At 44.1% G+C, this 18,671-nt stretch overlaps 3 protein-coding genes across 3 annotated transcripts; all 3 read right to left on the bottom strand.

Moving 5' to 3' along the window:
* Window positions 1–7,743: 7,743 nt before the first annotated feature.
* LOC147498529 (uncharacterized) lies at window positions 7,744–8,370 on the bottom strand. The gene has a single exon (XM_086563259.1). It carries the CDS (start codon window positions 8,368–8,370, stop codon window positions 7,744–7,746), a length of 627 nt encoding a protein of 208 aa, XP_086419385.1.
* Window positions 8,371–9,702: 1,332 nt separating this feature from the next.
* LOC147498530 (uncharacterized) lies at window positions 9,703–10,395 on the bottom strand. Its single transcript, XM_086563260.1, has one exon. It carries the CDS (start codon window positions 10,393–10,395, stop codon window positions 9,703–9,705), a length of 693 nt encoding a protein of 230 aa, XP_086419386.1.
* A 270-nt stretch (window positions 10,396–10,665) lies between these two features.
* LOC147498531 (uncharacterized) lies at window positions 10,666–11,151 on the bottom strand. The gene has a single exon (XM_086563261.1). The coding sequence runs from the start codon at window positions 11,149–11,151 to the stop codon at window positions 10,666–10,668; it is 486 nt and encodes a 161-aa protein (XP_086419387.1).
* Window positions 11,152–18,671: the final 7,520 nt, after the last annotated feature.

Raw genomic sequence — 18,671 nt, forward strand, 5'->3', positions numbered from 1 at the left:
AATATACACAATTTTCACTAACCATGCAGTCGTAACATAATATGCTCTGCCACATGCATGATTTCACTAAAACAATGAAGTTTTGTAAATGATGTCGTGTCAAGTACCTATCATAGTATGAGAAGATTTACTTATGTTGTCGTGTTGTGTCAAGTACCTGTCTTAGAAGATTTACTTATGTTGTACAAAATTTGAAATATAAACAGGAACTAACAGGATCAAACAAAGTGAAAAGAATCAAAGATAAAACACAAAGACAACAGATAGCCTATAGGTAACCATGTTATCACAAGGTTTAGAGACAACCAATAGAAACTAACCTATGTTCTATTAAGCGAAACATGATTCACTCCCACATAGTTTGTACATACAGGTTTTCACCTCACACATGGCTGCCAAGAGGTTTGAGAATAGATGCATTGAAAAAGAATCGAAGAACCTAGAAAGATTAAAGCAAAACACCACCAAGTAATAGGGGTAAACAAGTAGGTCCCTCATCAGATGATTTACTCCATCCATAAATAAACATTTTTTTATGGTAATGATGTTCAATGATAATCATCAACTTGACACATTATGAAACAAAAAGGAATAAGGTGGTTCGCAGTATCTTCAAAACCAAATTAATATGAATGGAAAACTAGGAAAAAAAATACCAATCATTTACTTCCTAAGTTGCACTGCAATAAAAAAAAGTAATATCAGAGAAGGTATCCTTACCGGAGAGTTGATGTAGCTTGCCCCTTGCCCAAAAGATCCCTGATGAGTGAGCTGTGAAATTCAATTACCCGTATTTACAACAACTCTTTAAATCCCAAAAAGAACATTGAAATGTAATAATACACGAACTTTGACTGATTGAACTCCAAACCTCTTTTCTATCATGACCACCCTTCACAGATCCTTTGCTATCACCCTGTCAAAATTGCAATTCCTAAGATAAATTAAATATTGTGCAGAAAATTAAGCTACAATTGACAAGTCATGAGAATGGATCAAGCTACTTTGTAGTGTCCTCTCCATTTTCAAGTAGAGAGAACAAGAGAGAGAGAGAGAGAGAGAGAGAGAGAGAGAGAGAGGGGGGGTTACCAAGTCCAACATTTTTTTTTTTGTATTATGTAAGACAACCTTGCAAGAAACCCGAAGAAAATGACGTAGCCGGCTTTGGAATATATGTTGTTTCATTTTTTTATGTTTCAAAAGAAAAGTAATCTGAGGGATAAATAAATTCCATAGTCTCTAACAAGTAGATAGGTTCAAAAGAATAAAAGACAAAATGTAATGAGAAATAGTTGATTTTGTTGTTTCTCCAGGATCAAGCTTATATGTTGAGAGCAATGAACCGCTTATAGGATCAACCAAAGAAAATGTCGACGAGCGAAAATAAGAACCCACCTCGAGTCCTCATCACAAGCAATAACCTGCTTTCATTGTGATACAGAACCTTGCGGGGGGTGCCTCCAAGATGGAATTTCAGCACATTAAGCCTTACTGTGGACCATCTCCACCTGTAACATCACACAAATAGGATCAATGACACACCTAATTATATAAATAATGAAGATGACTGATAATCACCAGATTTAACAAAAGAAACTTTTCATTGTTAGTCCAAACAATAAAAAAGACACGCATGACGGTGTTAGAAGACAATAAATACCAAATGTAGGCTACTCTCTGCAACAAATAATATCCCTTTAGGGCAGTCTAAAGAGCACACAGGGGTGACATGTTTCCAATGCTCGTAATCTGCCGTGAAATCTTCTGGGGCTGCTTTGCGTAAACACCAACACAGGAACTCTTGACCAATAAGGCACCTTTTCCGCCCCTTTGGACCATTGTTACGGCCACTGAGATCCCCGCTTAGATGCATCAACTGGGATCTTCTGCATACATGCCTCCAGTGGCACATTCCTACGGCGATAAATAATCACATGTCAGGAAGCTTAGCTCAATGAGTTCTAACTAGACTAGAAACTTATCAAACAAGGACACTGAATCGCCTTTATTTTTAACACACGTATAGCTCACCAGGTCAAACATATAAAACTACACATAAAAAAAACACACACACACACACACACACATACCAGGCTGCATTTGCATCAACAAAGTCTTTGCACAGTGAAGGTTCATTTTCTGCTCTTTGCTCGTAGCATTCATTTGAAGTGGGTTTCCTGAATATAGCAGCACCTACTTGGTTTACTATATCATTTTTAATCACTAATAGTTCCCAGCACATCTTCTTCATTAGTGCAGACATGGCTGCATCAATTTTGCAGAATAGAGTTAGCGATCTATCAATTCCCTATTCAAAATAGACAACTAGTAACGTAATATACCTATCCAGATTTCAACATCTTACGCGACCACGGTATCTTTGGAGTAGCGACGACACAAAGTAACCACCAGGTTGCAAAACTCGGTTTAACTCTAAAAGAAGTTTGCCACCTGGATACTCAAATCCCAATGAATTCCATAACAGAAGAGCAGTTATACTAAATAACATCACCAGAAAGCCATTGCAAGATAGCAATACTTTCAATGTGCCCGCGGTACCCTACAACACGCGATGGACAAGATCAAAGACCACTGCCAGGATCGGTAATCTCTTAGTCCCCATGACGGTGATATAGGCGGGTAAAAACAATAAAATTTAAAACTCAATCAATAAGAAATTTATAAACCCTAGAAAACGAATTCAAGAATTACAAAACCAAAATAGCGAAAGACAAAATTGAACTTCGTCGAAAGTAGTAGTATGGATACCTTAAAAAATAGGAAAGATGGTACCTTTGTCTGAGATGAAGAAATTGAGATGAACAAACTGCTTCCTTTAGTTCAATTTCATCGAAATTTAGGGAAAATGAACGAAAATGAGGTGGAATTCGAATAGATCAAGAAACATGGAGAAAACATCATGCGGAGTTAAGAGGGAAGGGTTTCTCTTTGTTGTGTAATTGAGTTGAGGTCGAGAAGAAATCCAATTCTTTGCAAACAGTTCCGAGTTTACGGCTCTTCTGGTTACACATGCCCATCATGTGCATTATTATCTCATGCCTCCTTGCCGTCACTATGTTTTCTAAACATTTCTAAAAATAAAAAAATTAATTATTTGATTTATTATGACAGCAAAACCCATATAGTGACGCTATTATGGCGTCACAAATTTTCTGATGTCTATTTGGCGTCACAAAACAGAAAAAACCCTTGTCACAAAAAAACTGTTATGGTGTAGTGTTTATGTTTTACAATATTAATATCATGCTAGTGTTCTTTACTTTTCTTCTAGTAGTATAGTTCTTTAGAGTTAGGGAAGCATTCTTTGTGTTGCCTTTGAAGGGGTAGCTCAGGGAGTGGTTGCCTAGGGGAAGTATTCTTTGTGTTTGTCTTAAGTGGTGATTCATTGAATGGCCGCCCTATTAGGAAATACTCCTTGATGTTGCTCTTGGTAATACATTGAATGGCTGCCCGAGCTTACATAAAAGGAAAGAAGATATTAATAGCATAAACATAGGAACAACCTTAAGTAGAGTTAATTGTTAATGATGTTTCGTCCAAGTGTGCATCGGCACTCGCTCAATTGCCTAATTGTAGTCTACTTGTAAGAACAACCATGAAGCAGAAGGTCATAGATTAACAGTATTGGTGGATTCTAATCTCTTGAATTCCCTCTCTTATAAATTCTCAATAGTTTAGTTAATTTAGTTTAGTTTAGCATTAGAATCTAAAATCTCTACAATCATAGTTTTTAATCCCTTAAACCCCCTTTCCAGTCCTGTCCTTCACATAACATACACTTAAAAGTGGAACGATACCCTACTCATCCTTTACTTATTAAGGGATAATTAGGTTTTGATACGCTTCTATTTTGTTCAACGATCATCATCCATCTACATTATCTATCTACATCATCTATATACCATCTCATCTACATAAACACAAAAAGAGGCAAGGTCAGTCAGCCAATGCAACATCCTCGGCATTGACCCCGACAAAGGGAGTCCGCTCCTTCGAGACCCATCCCTCAAAGACATCGGCAAATACCGCGGTCCTCTATACCTTCTGCCCCGGCCCAAAGAAAGGAAACCCAAACCATCTCCCCCTAAGAAACGGAAGGCGAAACCCACCGCCCATCGGTCCTTTAGGTATACCACGAAGATCCCCAGCCCAAGCTCTCACCCGGAAGGCCGCCGCCTCCCAAACTCGTAAGCCCTCCATTGGTCCTTTCTCAGTCCCTCCTACTACAGTCCCTAGGTCTTATTCTTCCATAGCTGACTGGGATGATGATTTTGCCTCCCCTGCAGCCACCTTTGACAACATGGATGTTACCAAACTCAAGCTTTCGGACAGCGATTCCGATGGTGATGCGCCCACCGCTGCAGCCGCCAAGAAGGCCAAGACTACTGCCCCCACTGCCACTACACCTTCCTCTCGACCTTCATCACCGCGGTCCTCCTCCCGCCGCACTGGTAAAGAGGCGGTCCAAATTGGTCCCCTGCCCGACGGGCCCACAGAAATCTGGCATCCTCAATTCAAGGCCAAAGACCGCAAGACGTCACCACCCATGACTCCACTCTGGATAATCCAGCAATGGTTGCGTCTCTCTTCTTCAGCTCCCACCTCCCTAGGGACCAAGTGTATGGGGATTCTGGCTCCTTCGCCTCCCACCAAGCGACAATCTACACTGGCTGGGAACGGGTATGCATCCCATCCCTCTCTTTTCCCTCTTTATTGTTTACTATTTTCTGACTTGGTCTGTACCTTCAGCTGAGCCTGGATGTGGGTTATATGATTTGTGGTCTAACCAACACCCTGGACGCGTTTGAATCTGTGAAAGCTGAGATTCATGGGCCCACTGGGTGGAAAGCGAAATGTGCCCAACTTGAGAAGGAAAGGGATGACGCCCGTCTCACTGCCCTCAAACATCACAAGGAGCTCTAGTGCGCCAAGGAAGCCTACAAGGACTATGCGGCATGCATCGCTTCTCAACTAGAGAGCCAGAGGGAAGCCGACAGGGCCGCCGCCCAGGCAGACTTGGAACAGTTGCTGAAAGGTGCCGCTGAACACTTCAAAGTCCTTGCCGCCAAGAAGATAGCTCGAGAACTGAACCAGCAGATGGAAGCTCTTACTGCCGCTGGGCGTCTTCTCCCTGACCCATCTCCTGCTTTGATTTCAACTAAATCCGCGGCCATCTCCCCCACTCCTGAGATGGAAGCCACTGCCATTCCTGGGATGTCTACGTCTCCTATTGACGTGGACGAATCCACCAATGTGGCGGAGGAGGGAGGTCTGCCAGCTGACGCCTCGGGCAATCCGAAATGAAGTGCATCTAGGTTTCTCTTTGTCTATTGGCCTAGCCAGTTGCACAGTTTGTATCTGATATTTTGATGCTTTAACTTTTTGGTTTCAACCCCTGGGTTTGGATTTCTGGGTACTCCTAGCAGACCGCAGTGGGTCTCCGTTTCTGTTTAACTCTTGTTTTGTGAAAACTCATTGCACTCCAAGTGTTCATCTTTTGTAATGTGTTGCCACCCCACCCTATTTAGCTACTGCCTTGTTTCACCATGGCGTTCATCCCCTTCCAATTTGCTTTGGTGATGTAGGAGGCCGTTGAGTATGCCCGGGCCACTCAGCGAGCCCCCCCTACATTGTCTGTGGAGATGTCGAGGGCATCTGAGCATGCCCGGGCCACTTAGCTTGCCCCCAAGTCGACTAAGGAGATGTTGAGGGCCACTGAGTAAGCCCGGTCCACTCAGCATGCCCCCAAGTTGGTCGTGGATATGTTGAGGGAAGCTGAGCATGCCCGGGCCACTCAACTTGCCCTTAAGTTGACTAAGGAGATGTTGAGGGCCGCTGAGTAAGCCCGGGCCACTCAGCGTGCCCCCAAGTTGGCCGTGGAGAGGTTGAGGGCAACTAAGCACGCCCGGGCCACTCAACTTGCCCTCAAGTTGACTAAGAAGATGTTGAGTGCCGCTGAGTAAGCCCGGCCACTCAACGTGCCCCCAAGTTGGCCGTGGAGAGGTTGAGGGCAGCTGAGCACGCCCGGGCCACCCAATTTGCCCCCAAGTTGACTAAGGAGATGTTGAGCACCACTGAGTAAGCCCGGGCCACTCAGCTTGCCCCCAAGTCAACTAAGGAGTCAACCATTATCCGCTGCTCCTGGCCTAACACTCACATGAGCGAACGCACATTCATCAGATGGAAAACATTGGTTATTGCTTTCGTTAACATGGTAGCTAACTCAAAATAACATTACAAGGCTTGAATGAAACATTTACAATTCTCTTTAATTAAAAGCACCCATAACAAAAGTAACTCATGGAATTCTTTCAGCATCCGGATCTTCCACGGCCACTTGATGTTCTCCCCTTGGGGTGTCTACAGCCTGTAAGTCCCGGCCACCCCTGCTTCCACCACGGTATAGGGTCCCTCCCAGTTGGGTCCCAACTTCCCGTCTATCTCCTTCTTGGTGGCTGGGGTCACCCTCCGAAGTACCCAATCTCCAACATGAAATGTCTGCGGCTTCACCCGGTTGTTATATTATCTCTGCAACCTACGGTGATACTCTTCCAATTGGATGCGCGCAATGTCTCTCCTCTCCTCTGTGAGGTTCAGTTCCTCGGCCAGTATTCTCTCGTTAACCCCTGCCTCTACCTCCTTGGTTCTAGTCGTCGGAGCCATCATTTCCACCGGGATCACTACCTCCACCCCGTAGGCCATTGCAAAGGGGGATTCTTCTGTAGATGTCCGCGGCGTTGTCCGATACACCCATAGTACATGATTTAACTCATCTGCCCAGCACCCCTTGCGCTCCTCTAACTTTTTCTTTAAATTATCCATGATAACTTTGTTGGAAGACTCTGCCTGACCATTCCCCTCAGGGTTGTACGGGGCTAAAAACCCTTGCTTCACTTTATAGGCTTGGTGGAAGGCTTTCACTTTTCCCCCCGTAAACTGAGTGCCATTGTCCGTGATGATGGTGTGTGGCAGCCCAAATCGACATATTATATTTTCCCACAAAAACTTTCTCACCTGTTCCTCTTTCACCTGCTGTAGGGCCACACCCTCAACCCATTTCATAAAATAGTCGGTCACGGCCAACATAAACCTCATTTTGCCACTGGCCAAAGGCAGGGGCCCGACGACATCCAACACCCACATAGTGAATGGCCACGGACTAAAGACCTTGTGTAATGGTTCTACAGGTGAATGTATCAGCGGCGCAAAGGTCTGACACTTTCAGCACCTCTTGGAGTACTCAGTCGCATCTTTCTTCATATGGGGCCAGAAGTACCCTTGAGATAGCAACTGGTGGGCCGTCGTCCTTCCTGCCAAGTGGCTTCCACAACCCCCTTCGTGAACCTCTCCTAACACCTCCCGCGCTTTCTGCGGCCCCAGGCATCTCAAAAGTGGTCCGCTGATGCTCCGCTGGTATAACTCTCCGTCTGTCAGAATGTATCTCCTTGACCTCTGTTCCATTCTCTTTCTCTCACCTTTGTCCCCTATATCTGTCCCCGATAGGAAACTCTTGATGGGTTCCATCCATCCATGCTCTTGTTCAGTAGCTAGGCATACATCCTCGTACTCCGCGGTGCTTGGTTTGCTTAACACTCTGACCTCAATAGATCTACCCTCTGTCCCAGGGAGTACCGCGGCCACGTACGCCAAGGCATCGGCGTGTCTATTCTCCCCCCTGCCTAGATGAGCAAAACTGATCTTCTCAAATTTTCCTGCCTTTTTCTATACCACCTCTAGATACTTGGCCATCCGAGGGCACCACGCCACAAATCCTCCATTGACTTGACATATTACCAAATTAGAGTCCGAATACACTGTCAGTTCGCGCACACCCAAATCCTTGGCCAAATCCATCCCCGTTATCACTGCCTCATACTCAGACTCGTTGTTCGAAGCCGCAAAACCCAGTTTCATTGACAACTCCAGGCGAGTATTCTCGGGGGTAACCAGCACCACCCCAATTCCATTCCCAGTATCTGTAGCTGAACCATCCGCAAATACCCTCCAACCATTTTGCATGTCCCACGGATCCAAGGGGTCGTGGTTTTGGTCCGCCTCCTGCTCCATAACCATCTCTTCCCCCCAAGTGGGGTCCTCGGCCAGGAACTCCGCCATCGCTTGGGCCTTCTCAGTGGTCCTGACTTGGTACTTAATCTCATAAGAGCTGAGTAGCACGGCCCACTTCAACATTCTTCCTGATTTCATGGCCTTCAATGCCTGCTTGAGTGGCAAGTTAGTCATTACCACCACAGAATGAGCATCAAAGTATGGCTTCAACTTCAGCGCTGAGAAGACCAGCGCCAGGGCATACTTTTCAATTCTACTGTACCTTGTTTCGGCGTCCAACATTGTTTTGCTTTGGAAGTACACCGGCCTCTCTGCCTTTCCCACCACCCTTATTAATACTGAACTAATCGCACACTCTGACACCCCCAGGTATAAGTATAAGTACAACTTCTCCCCACATCCCTAGCCACGGCGGGGATCGGGCTTTGCCTAAATATTCTTTCAACTCCTGGAACGCCTTTTCACATGCCTCAGTCCATTGGAAGTCACTCATTCTTCTTAACAGTAGGTATAAAGGCCGACACTTGTCCGATGACTTGGATATAAATCTATTAAGCACCGCGACCCTACCAGCCAGCCTCTAAACTTCCTTCACATTCTACGGGGATGGCATCTCTAGCAAAGCCCTAATCTGATCCAGGTTCGCTTTTATGTCGTGGTATATGACTATATATCCTAGGAATTTTCCGGATGTTACCCCAAATGTGCACTTCTCTGGGTTTAACATCAACTTATGTCTTCGTAATATGGCGAATGTCTCTTTCAGCCCCTCCAAATGCTCCTTTTCAGTCATACTCTTTTCTACCATGTCATCTATATAGATCTCCATCTTCTTTTTTTTATTTTAGCCCCGAACATCTTCTCTCCCACTCTCTGAAATGTTTCCCCCACATTCTTCAGACCAAAAGGCATCCTGGTGTAATAGTACGTTCCCCCCTTCCACTATGAACGCCGTCTTCTCTTGGTTTGGGCCGTACATCACAACTTGATTGTTGCCCATCAATGCGTCCATGAATGAAAAGAACTTATACTCTGCAGTTCGGTCCACCAACTCATCTATTCGCGGCATCGGGTAACAATCCTTGGGACACTCTTTGTTGATGTCTGTGAAATCGACGCACATTCTCACTTTCTTGTTCTTTTTAGGCACTGCTACTACATTCGACAGCCATTCAGTGAACTTGCATTCGCGGATATGATGATCCCCGCATCCTTCAGTTTCTTTACCTCCTCCCAAATTCCTTGTGCATACTGTGGTTTCATGCTCCTCATTTTCTACTGGACCGGGCTGGCCCCTTCCCGCATATGTAATCTGTGACACGCAAACTCTGGGTCCAATCCCACCAAATCCTCGATGGTCCATGCAAATACATCGCTATTCTCAGCCAACAAGGTAATCAGTTTCGCCTTCCAATCCTCTGACAAACTTGCCCCGATATTCATAAACCTCTCCTCCTCGGCCACTCCGATGCTCACAACCTCAATCTCGTCCACTATCTTGCTCCCGATCAGCGGCCTCTTTTCTTCGGCCGCGATCTGTAATTGCTATGCCAGACTGTCCCCTATCTCCGGCATCCCCTTACCAGGTGCGCGTACAAAACCCTTTGCTGTCACCTAGTGGAGGTTCTGAGCCGCGACCTGATCACCCCTTATCTCGTACATTCCCCTATTCGTCGGGAAACGGATCACCTGGTAATAAGTAGAGGGAATTGCCTTCATCTCATGAATCCATTTTCTTCCCAGGATCATGTTGTATTGCGAGTTAGTGTCCACTACCATAAACTTGGTGAAAATGGTCACCGGCAGTACTAGCTCCCCTAAGGGCTTAGTCATGCTGATGTTGAACCCGAACAAGTTAGTTCGTGGAGGCTTCATCTGCTCCTTTTCTATTCCCATCTCTTCCATCGCACTCTGAAACAACAAATCCACTGAACTTCCGCAATCTATCAGCACCCTCTTCATCGTGTAATTCCCCATTGCTATGGTAATCACCAGGGTATCTTCATGCGGCGAGCTCACCAACTCCAGGTCGTTTGGAGTAAACTCTATCCTGTCACTTCCTTCGCTACTTCCTGGAACTGGCCGCAGACCGCTCACCACTTCGTTTATCTGCTGCAGACTGGCTGTCTTCCTCACCTTATCCCTGTGGGCGTTCCTCCCCAGTGTTTCTCCGCTGAAGATAACATTTATCGTGCCCAAGATTCTGGCCGCGGCAGGAACCCTTTCGATCGGCTGAACTTCCTTGACATGTTCCTTTAGCTGTCCTCTCCCAATCATTCTCTCTACTAACCATTGTAAAGCATTCATTGGTAGCATGATTCCTAACCTGATAGTACTCGCAAAATGGCTTTCCCTCTATCTCCTTAGGAGAGCTCCACGGTTCTTCGCAATGTCATTGTCCCTTGATCAGGGGCAGGATTTCTTCCAACGGCTTGTTCAGCAGAGTCAAGTCTATCTCACGGTAAAGCTTTTTCTCCTTGTACTCCTTTCGGGCTTAGTCCCTGCCCCTTTCTGCCCTCTGTGTCTCCCCCCTGTAGGTTCCTTCGTCCCGTGCCGCGGCCCTATCTCTGTTCCCTCCTATCTTCCGCGGCCACAGCATGCACTGACTTGTCGGGTTTCTTGGGTTCCTTTACTATTTCTCCGCAAAATGTCCTCGTATCGGATATACCTCTCTACCTTCAAGTACAAAGCATGCAAGGTGGTAACTTCAATCTTTGATACTGATTCATGCACCCTAGTTCCCTGCTTTAGTCCATGTTGGAAAGTTATGACCGCGGTGAGCTCGTCCAAACTCTCCACCCGCAGGGTCTCTTCCTTGAATCTACACAAAAAGTCTCTGAGTGTCTCCACAGACTTCTGTTTGACATTAAAAAGATCCGCTACGTCTACCACCCTCTTCTTCTGATGGATGAAGTGATTCACAAAAGCTTGCTCCAACTCCTCGAACCGTTGTATACTCCGCGACGCCAACCGATAGTACCAGTCGGATGCTCCCCCTTTTAGACTGGCAGGGAACATCATGCACCGGAGGCCATCATACTTCGCCTCTTGCCACAGTGGCATCTGCTGCCGAAAGTGATGCAAATAGTCCGCTAGATCTCCTTTCCTATCGTACCTTTCAAACCGCGGCTGGGTGAACCTTTTGGGTACCTCCGAATTCCAGACTGAGTCAGCAAGTAGATTCTAATTCAGGCTGTCCACCACCTTCTTGGCCACGCCATGTTTCTCCTTTTCCACCGTGCGGTTGGCCTCTCTGCACCATTTCCATGGTAATGCCTCCTGCACGGTCCACCCCGGCTTTCTGAGGAAGTTCCTCGCTTTGCACTTCCACTTCACTGCCCGCAGGTACTGCGATTTCCGCTCCTCCTTGAGTGTCTTCTCTTTCTCTCCTAAACTCCTCATTTTCTTCCCTAAGTCTACCTACCTCCTCCTAAAGCAACCTAGTTGCCTCAGCCACCGCATCTTCGACTTCATCTTCCCCCACCTCTATTTTTCCACACTCGTCGTTTCATTCTGAACGGCCTCCCCCTCGCCAGCCTTCCTCTCCCTCTCTTAGCTAGAGCCATGTTTCGCACCTTCCCCTTCTTCTCAAATTGTGGACCTACCTCGTCCCCACAGACGGCGCCAAATGTATGCACACAAATTACCACCTCTAAGATCCAATGTCCTAATCTCTCTCTCACTCTCTTTTTCTTTTTTTCCTTTTCTTCCTCCCTCCTTTCTCTCTGCTCTACTTTTCCTATTTATATCCTCCTCCATTCTTTCCTATCCGTTAATCTCCCTCCTATCCTCTGGTCCACACTGACACACCTGTCCTCTTAGGGTTCTGCGGCCTTGCCCCTATACCCCCCGTTCCTTCTCTATTAAGTTGCCTCCTCTTTGACTCTGACCGTTCCCTTTCCACATGTTGATGTATGGCCCGACCACTTTTGTAGAGTCGCGGCTCCGATCCGGTGTTTCACACCTTCTTTTTCTTATATTACTTCGGACCGGCGGACATGCCACCTCGGTAGCCCAAAAAGGGGTTAATACAAGCCATATAAGAGGGCATGAGGTCAAATTAATCATGGCTAAAGCTAGTTAGCTAGGGGGTTAGCTAGGTAGGGTGTGCTGGCTCTATTGCTCAAAACCAAGGGTTAGAGACTTGAGCAAGAGTGCCACATGTAAGAAGCTGGTGGATTGAGTGAAGTCAGTGAACAATATGTGCGTACCTACAAGTCTGCAACCGGATATTCATGGTTTTCTCATGTTTTCTGAAACTTAATGTAACATAACCCATAGTCAACTAATACCTGCTGAACTAGTGAACCACACTAGCTTTAGTTGATCTGATTTACCAACATTACAAGCCAAATCCTGGGCAGTTTAAGCGCCTATTAATCGCCGCTTAATTGACACATGCTTTGCGCCCCTCGACCGATCCAATCAAGAAAAAATTTAGAGATCTGAGCGGGTGTCATAAAACGGGTGATTTCCTTCCGCTTAATCGGCGATTAATCGGAAAATCGGTATAAAAAAAAAGCACCGATTAATAGGTTTATAGGTTTTTTTTTTTTTTAAATTTAAGCCCACAAAAAACCCAAAAAAAGAAAAGTCCGCGAATCTATATATTGAAGAGGTTGGTATATTGAAAACGTTTCACTTCACCGAGGAAATAATCAAAACCGTAAAAAGTGAAAAACCACCAAAGAAAACTCTTAGGCCAACTAGCACTCCACCACTCAGGCTTGTAGTTTTTTTCAATGACCAAAATATCGCCGATATATCCGATATATATCGTTTTTTTGGTACACCGACATCGATATTTCTGACATATATCCACCGAATATTGAACCCTTTTTTCCAATATATATCGGAATTTCCGATATATAACTTTATATCACCAATATAATCGATATTTACGATATATACGATATATATCGTTTGACTTTTTTACCATTTTTTAATATAAATCCGATATTTCCAATATATTTCTGATATTTCCGATATATCCAATATTTCTGATATTTTAAATAGTTTGGATTGGTCACAAAAAAAATGGATATATCCGATATATATCAGTTTTTGGGTACACCGATATATTCACCGATATCGATATTTTGGTCCTTGGTTTTTTTACTTTATCTTGTTTTAGGTTGTTATATCACTTATATGTGACGATAGTATTATATATAGGTTAACTAAGGCGATTAATTCCGATTAATCCCCGATTATTTCTGATTAATCGCTATAAGCTTTTGGAGCGACTTGCTCCCGATTAGTGCTTAAACTGCACAGTGCCATCAACATTTCCAACATTTAGTGAAATTACATCAATTCTGATATTTCGAATTCAAATGACATTTCGTGAAATTCCGTTGTTGATGTCCTTATGGAAAATACACATATGTTATACCGACCTCTATTTTATAAATGCACAATTAAGTAATTTATAACCCGACATTGGGTCTTAAAACATGGCAACCCTTAAAACCTTAAAACATTTATAAATTTAACTGACAAGTTGGAATTCGTATAACGCCGTCTAAATATTATGGACATAAATCACTAAATTGAAATCAGATAAAATAAAATATCTGAATAATAAGTTCATTGAGTCAACAATTGCTGTTTCGACCCCCACCTACATGGCAAACGTCCATTAGTAGGGGTCTCTATTTCATTCATTTAATCAACAGGGCTAAAGCCCAATTCGCAATATCATGGATCAATGTATAGGCCCATTAACTCATGTGTCTCTAAATATGAACCTTAGCCACATGGCTTGCCACTAATATACATTGATTTATGTCCAGATTCATTTCTTATCAAAGAGATAGTTATCAGTTGACAGTTATACTCTATCATAATTACTCAAGATACAAGATTACTTGAGCTACAAGGACTCTTTACTCTATCGATATAAATACCAAACCATTTTTCATAAGGAACTACGTGGAAACTTGATCCCTAGAGAATAGATCTTGGGTACGTAGGCAGCCATTATTTGGTTCAGTTTCATCTCCCCCAACATCAAAATCCTCTGTTTCTTAGTGCGTTCGTCACCATTGCTCTCGTTGTGTTGAAGCAGTTTACTGCCGAAACATAATTGGCGCCGTCTGTGGGGAAAAAGAATTCATTATCACGTGAAACAATCAAGATGGTAAGCACGAGAAGTAGACCAAATAGTCAACATATTCCTCCTACTAACAAGAATCGCAACCCTCGAAATTCAAATCGGCCGATGCATGAACCGTTGAACAATCAAGTTGCTCCTAGTAGTAGGATCAATTCTCAACATCCGACTGTAGCAGCGCAACCGCCACCGCCTCCGCCTCCGCAAAAGGCAGTTCAAGTGCCGCCACCCTTAACAGCCTTGCAACAAGAAAATCGACAAGTCAGTAATCCTCCATGCGGTCCGCCGTCTGTCCATGTCGATCCTTCAGTTGACATGGATATGGACGTGGACATTACTCTCACACCAACTAGCGGAAAAGGTGATAATAACAGCCAATTCACCCCTAATACGGTTGAGTGCGAGTTACGACGAGTCAAAAATTTAAATAGGAATTTGAGAAGGAAGCTGGCAAAAAGGCAAAGGCCGGTGGACGATGTTGCAAATTCAACAACATCAAGGCGACCACGAAGGGACGCAGGCCATTCCAGTGTATGGGACCGTCTTGACGATCCACTTCGTCGTCCTCAGCAACGTGCTATTTCTCAAGCACAATCAACCAGTGCACGCTCTAGGAGTAATGACCCTATTACCCATACTTATGGGGAGAATCGGATTGGCAGGGATAACTACTATCCTAGACATGTCCGATCTCAAAGGGAAGATTTACCTCTGAGAAGCAATTTCAGGGAAGACCGCCGTCCTCCGAGATATGTCCGACATGACTGGGAAGGCGGGCATCCCAGACAAGATCTACAAAACATGGAGAAGTGGTATAATTATTCCGACCACCCGGCCAAGGGTGACTACCGGCCTATACAGTCGGTTCTGGGATAGACAAAGACAATCACCGGTCGGAGTGATCGTATGCGATCGCCAAAGATCTCTAACTCCAATAAGAGATAATGGAAGGTATCCTTCTCCACATGGGCACGACCGGGGTGTCCAGTTGTTCGAGCCAATACTTTAACTCTAACGTAACAAAGCAATTGAAAAGAGTTGATTGCAAAAGAACTTAACGATAGAGAGTCAAGGGATGTAAGAATGAAAAACTTGACAGTCAATGATGGCGTACTTGATAAGTTTTCGGTCGACATTTAAGAAGCTTACCACCATCCCGACTTCAAACAACCCGATTTTGAACATTATGATGGGTCGGAAGGAGATCCTGGCTTGCATGTTCTATCGTTCAAAAATAAGTTGGTGTTATGGGGTGGAGATGATCCGCTCATATGTAAGCTTTTTCCATCGACTCTAAAAGGAGAAGCATTACGCTGGTTTAGTGAGTTGCCTTCAAGATCAATTCACCAATTCAATGAACTAGAAAATCAGTTTGTTAATCGTTTCCGCCACAATTGCAAGACGCCAAAGGATGTCGACTCACTTCTGAACATCAAGCAACAACGTGACGAGAAGTTACGTACTTTTGTTACTAGGTTCGAAGGCGCAGCAGATGTTCCGAAGTTTTCGATGGGATGCTTCTTTTTAAGCCTTTAAAGAAGCATTATATTATGAAAGAGACGAAGTTCGAACTTCATTGTAAGGGATCTTTACCACTCTCTAATTAAAGATGTCCCTAAAAACTCGATAATGATCCAGATGTTAGGGCTGAACAACACATCCGTGATCGAGGAGAACCTATCGGGCGAAAAGCAGCAAGGGACAAAGATATTCGAGTAAAGATTTTTCCGAAAAGCAAAAATTTTAAGCGGGGCAAGGACAATCGATCAACAACATAACGATGGAAAGAATGACAATCGAAGCAAGTCAATTTCAATCGGATGGAAAAACTCTACCCTCGAGCTAAAACCGACCCCGCCAATGCCAAGTACTGCTATATATGAGAAGTTGAAAAGTGGGAATCTTCTTTCCCCACCGTATCCACTTTCGAGAAGATACCAAAGCGACAAGGGACAAAGCCTTGTGGTGTAAATTTCATAATGACTATGGCCATGAGACGTAACTTTGTCGCTCTCTCCGGGTCGATTCAGAAATTAGTGGAGAAAGGACTTTTAAACGAATATCTTACGAAAAACTCTCAACAGCAAATCTTTGCGAACTTATGAGCATGTCATTAATGTCTCCCATTCTCATGTTGAGTCTCTTTCCAAAAGTCGAGTAAGAATCAAAAGCGTTTGAAAGTTAGTTATGTTGGTGAATTTAACCGTATCAACAAAGTCGATTTTGTCAAAGGAATCCGCACCGAGACTTCTCAGAAGAGCCCTCCAATTCATCGATGATGATCTCCGTGGTGTATATCACCCTCACTATGATGCAGCTTATAATTTCTGTGTCTATAGGTGCTTCTCGTGTTCAATGGGTAATGATCGACCACAGGGGCCACTTCAGCCATTTTTCGGTGGATGTTATTCTCGATGCAACTTCGCGAGGGTATGATCATCGCCAAGACAATCCTATCATCGGTTTTGATGGGACAACATCTTCAGCGGGTTGGAAGAATTACCTTACCAATCAAATTAATGAACAAAGAAGTTGAGCTCGATTTCTTATTGATGGATCGTCGATCCCACTATAACGCAATTTTGGGCAGAGATGGATACATTCCATGGGGTCTGTAGTCTCCACATTTCATCGGTGTCAAGTTCCCATTCTCGGGCATATTTGCAAGGTTCAGTAGTGACCAGGTATCTGCCCATTCCTGTCATGACAAAGCAATGGATGACTATAAAAATCTGAAGTTCGAGGTAATACGATCCTTGCAAGTGCCCCCGCCCAAGTTACAGTTACCAAGCGTGCCCTCCATCTATAATATTGAGGCTCATGTGCAGGGGCCCGACGAAACTGATCGACTTTTGGAAGTACAAGTAGGAGATTCAGCGAAGAAACCACTTTTATTTCATGAACTTTCGAAAGTGTAGAACAACAAGAGTTGGTTTCCTTTTTACAAAAATAAGCGTATCTTCGCTGGAAAATTGAGGAAATGCCGAAATAGACCCTTCGTTTGTTCTGTCATAAACTTGACATTGATCCAAGTTTCAGGCCGGTTAAGCCAAAACCAAGAAGAATGGCACCTGATCGAAGCTCAAAGTTAAAGAGGAAATTGATAAGCTACTTGCGGTTAACTTTATCCGACGAAGTTACTTACCGAAATGGCTTGCTAATGTCGTCGCGATGCCAAAAAGAACGGACAAATCAGAATTTGTATTGACTTTACAAACCTTAACGCAGCTTGTCCGATTCATCCATATCCATTGCCAATTTAATTTCCGAACTAGTGGATGCCACTTCGATTCCAACGCCTATCTTTCATGGATGCTTCTTCGGGTACTACCAGATCTCTTTGAATGTTGATGACCAAGAGTTCACCGCTTTCATTACCGACCAAGGCATTTTCTGCTACAATCGTTATGCCTTTTGGTCTGAAAAAAATGCCGGTGCAACCTACCAAAAGCTTGTCAATACAATTTTTCCGATCTGTTGGGGATAATAATGGAGGCTTATATTGATGATATAGTCGTTAAATCGAAGCTTACTGGTGATCATCTTTCCGATCTTCAACTTGTTTTTGATAGGCTTAACAAGTATAACATGAGACTCAATCCCGCCAAATGTTCTTTTGGCCTCTTTCCGAAAATTTCGGGATACCTCATGACTCGTAGAGGTATTGAGGCTAATCTGATCAGATCCGTGCCGCTTATTGATATGTCATCACCAAAAATAAGAAGGAAATTCAACGGCTTCTTACCGGTCGGCTTGCCGCTTCTTCATAGATTTATTTCTAAATATTCGATCGTTGTCATCCCTTCTTCCGGACTTTAAAGGGGCGACAACTTAGAACATTGATTGTGAGATGGCATTGCAACAACAAGAAATACTTGGTCGGTCCTCCTATATTGACAAGTCCTTCAACGGGTCAACCAATTGGCATGTACCTAGCAGCTACAACTCAAGCTGTTAGTCTTTGTTCTTTTCGTCGATGATGGTAGACCCGCTTTTTTTATCAAGAAGACGTTAACCGAGCTGAGTCTCGTTATTCAAAGATGGAAAAATGGCACTTGCATTGGTTCATGCCGCCGTCGTTTAAAACCATACTTCCAGGGAGGTTGGTCGAGTTTATATCGAAAGTATCCCTTTACGCAAGATCTTTCAGAATGCACGGAATCAAGCAGATTAGCGAATGGGAAAGTTATCTTAGTGCATATAGCATTGTCTTTGAAAGTCGTACTGCTGAAAAAGGACATGCTCTAGCTTCTTTGATAGCTGATTTTCCGATTGATGATTCTCCTATTGACGATTTCTTGCACCAAGAAGAATCTATGGAAGACATTCTGCCACCAATAACCGGGGGCGACGAAGACCAACTTGCAAACGCAATTCCTAATCCAATTGACTTATGGATTGTTTATTCAGATGGCTCCCATAATAAATATGGGTCTGGAATTGGATGCATTTTTGTTAAACCCGGCGG

Source organism: Coptis chinensis, chromosome 5, assembly GCF_015680905.1.
Source record: "Coptis chinensis isolate HL-2020 chromosome 5, ASM1568090v1, whole genome shotgun sequence".
Classification (NCBI taxonomy): domain Eukaryota; kingdom Viridiplantae; phylum Streptophyta; class Magnoliopsida; order Ranunculales; family Ranunculaceae; genus Coptis; species Coptis chinensis.

What these genes read in the sequence shown, in the direction of transcription:
- LOC147498529 (XM_086563259.1), bottom strand. Translation starts at nt 8,370, where the DNA reads ATGTTGGACGCCGAAACAAGGTACAGTAGAATTGAAAAGTATGCCCTG.
- LOC147498530 (XM_086563260.1), bottom strand. Translation starts at nt 10,395, where the DNA reads ATGAATGCTTTACAATGGTTAGTAGAGAGAATGATTGGGAGAGGACAG.
- LOC147498531 (XM_086563261.1), bottom strand. Translation starts at nt 11,151, where the DNA reads ATGCCACTGTGGCAAGAGGCGAAGTATGATGGCCTCCGGTGCATGATG.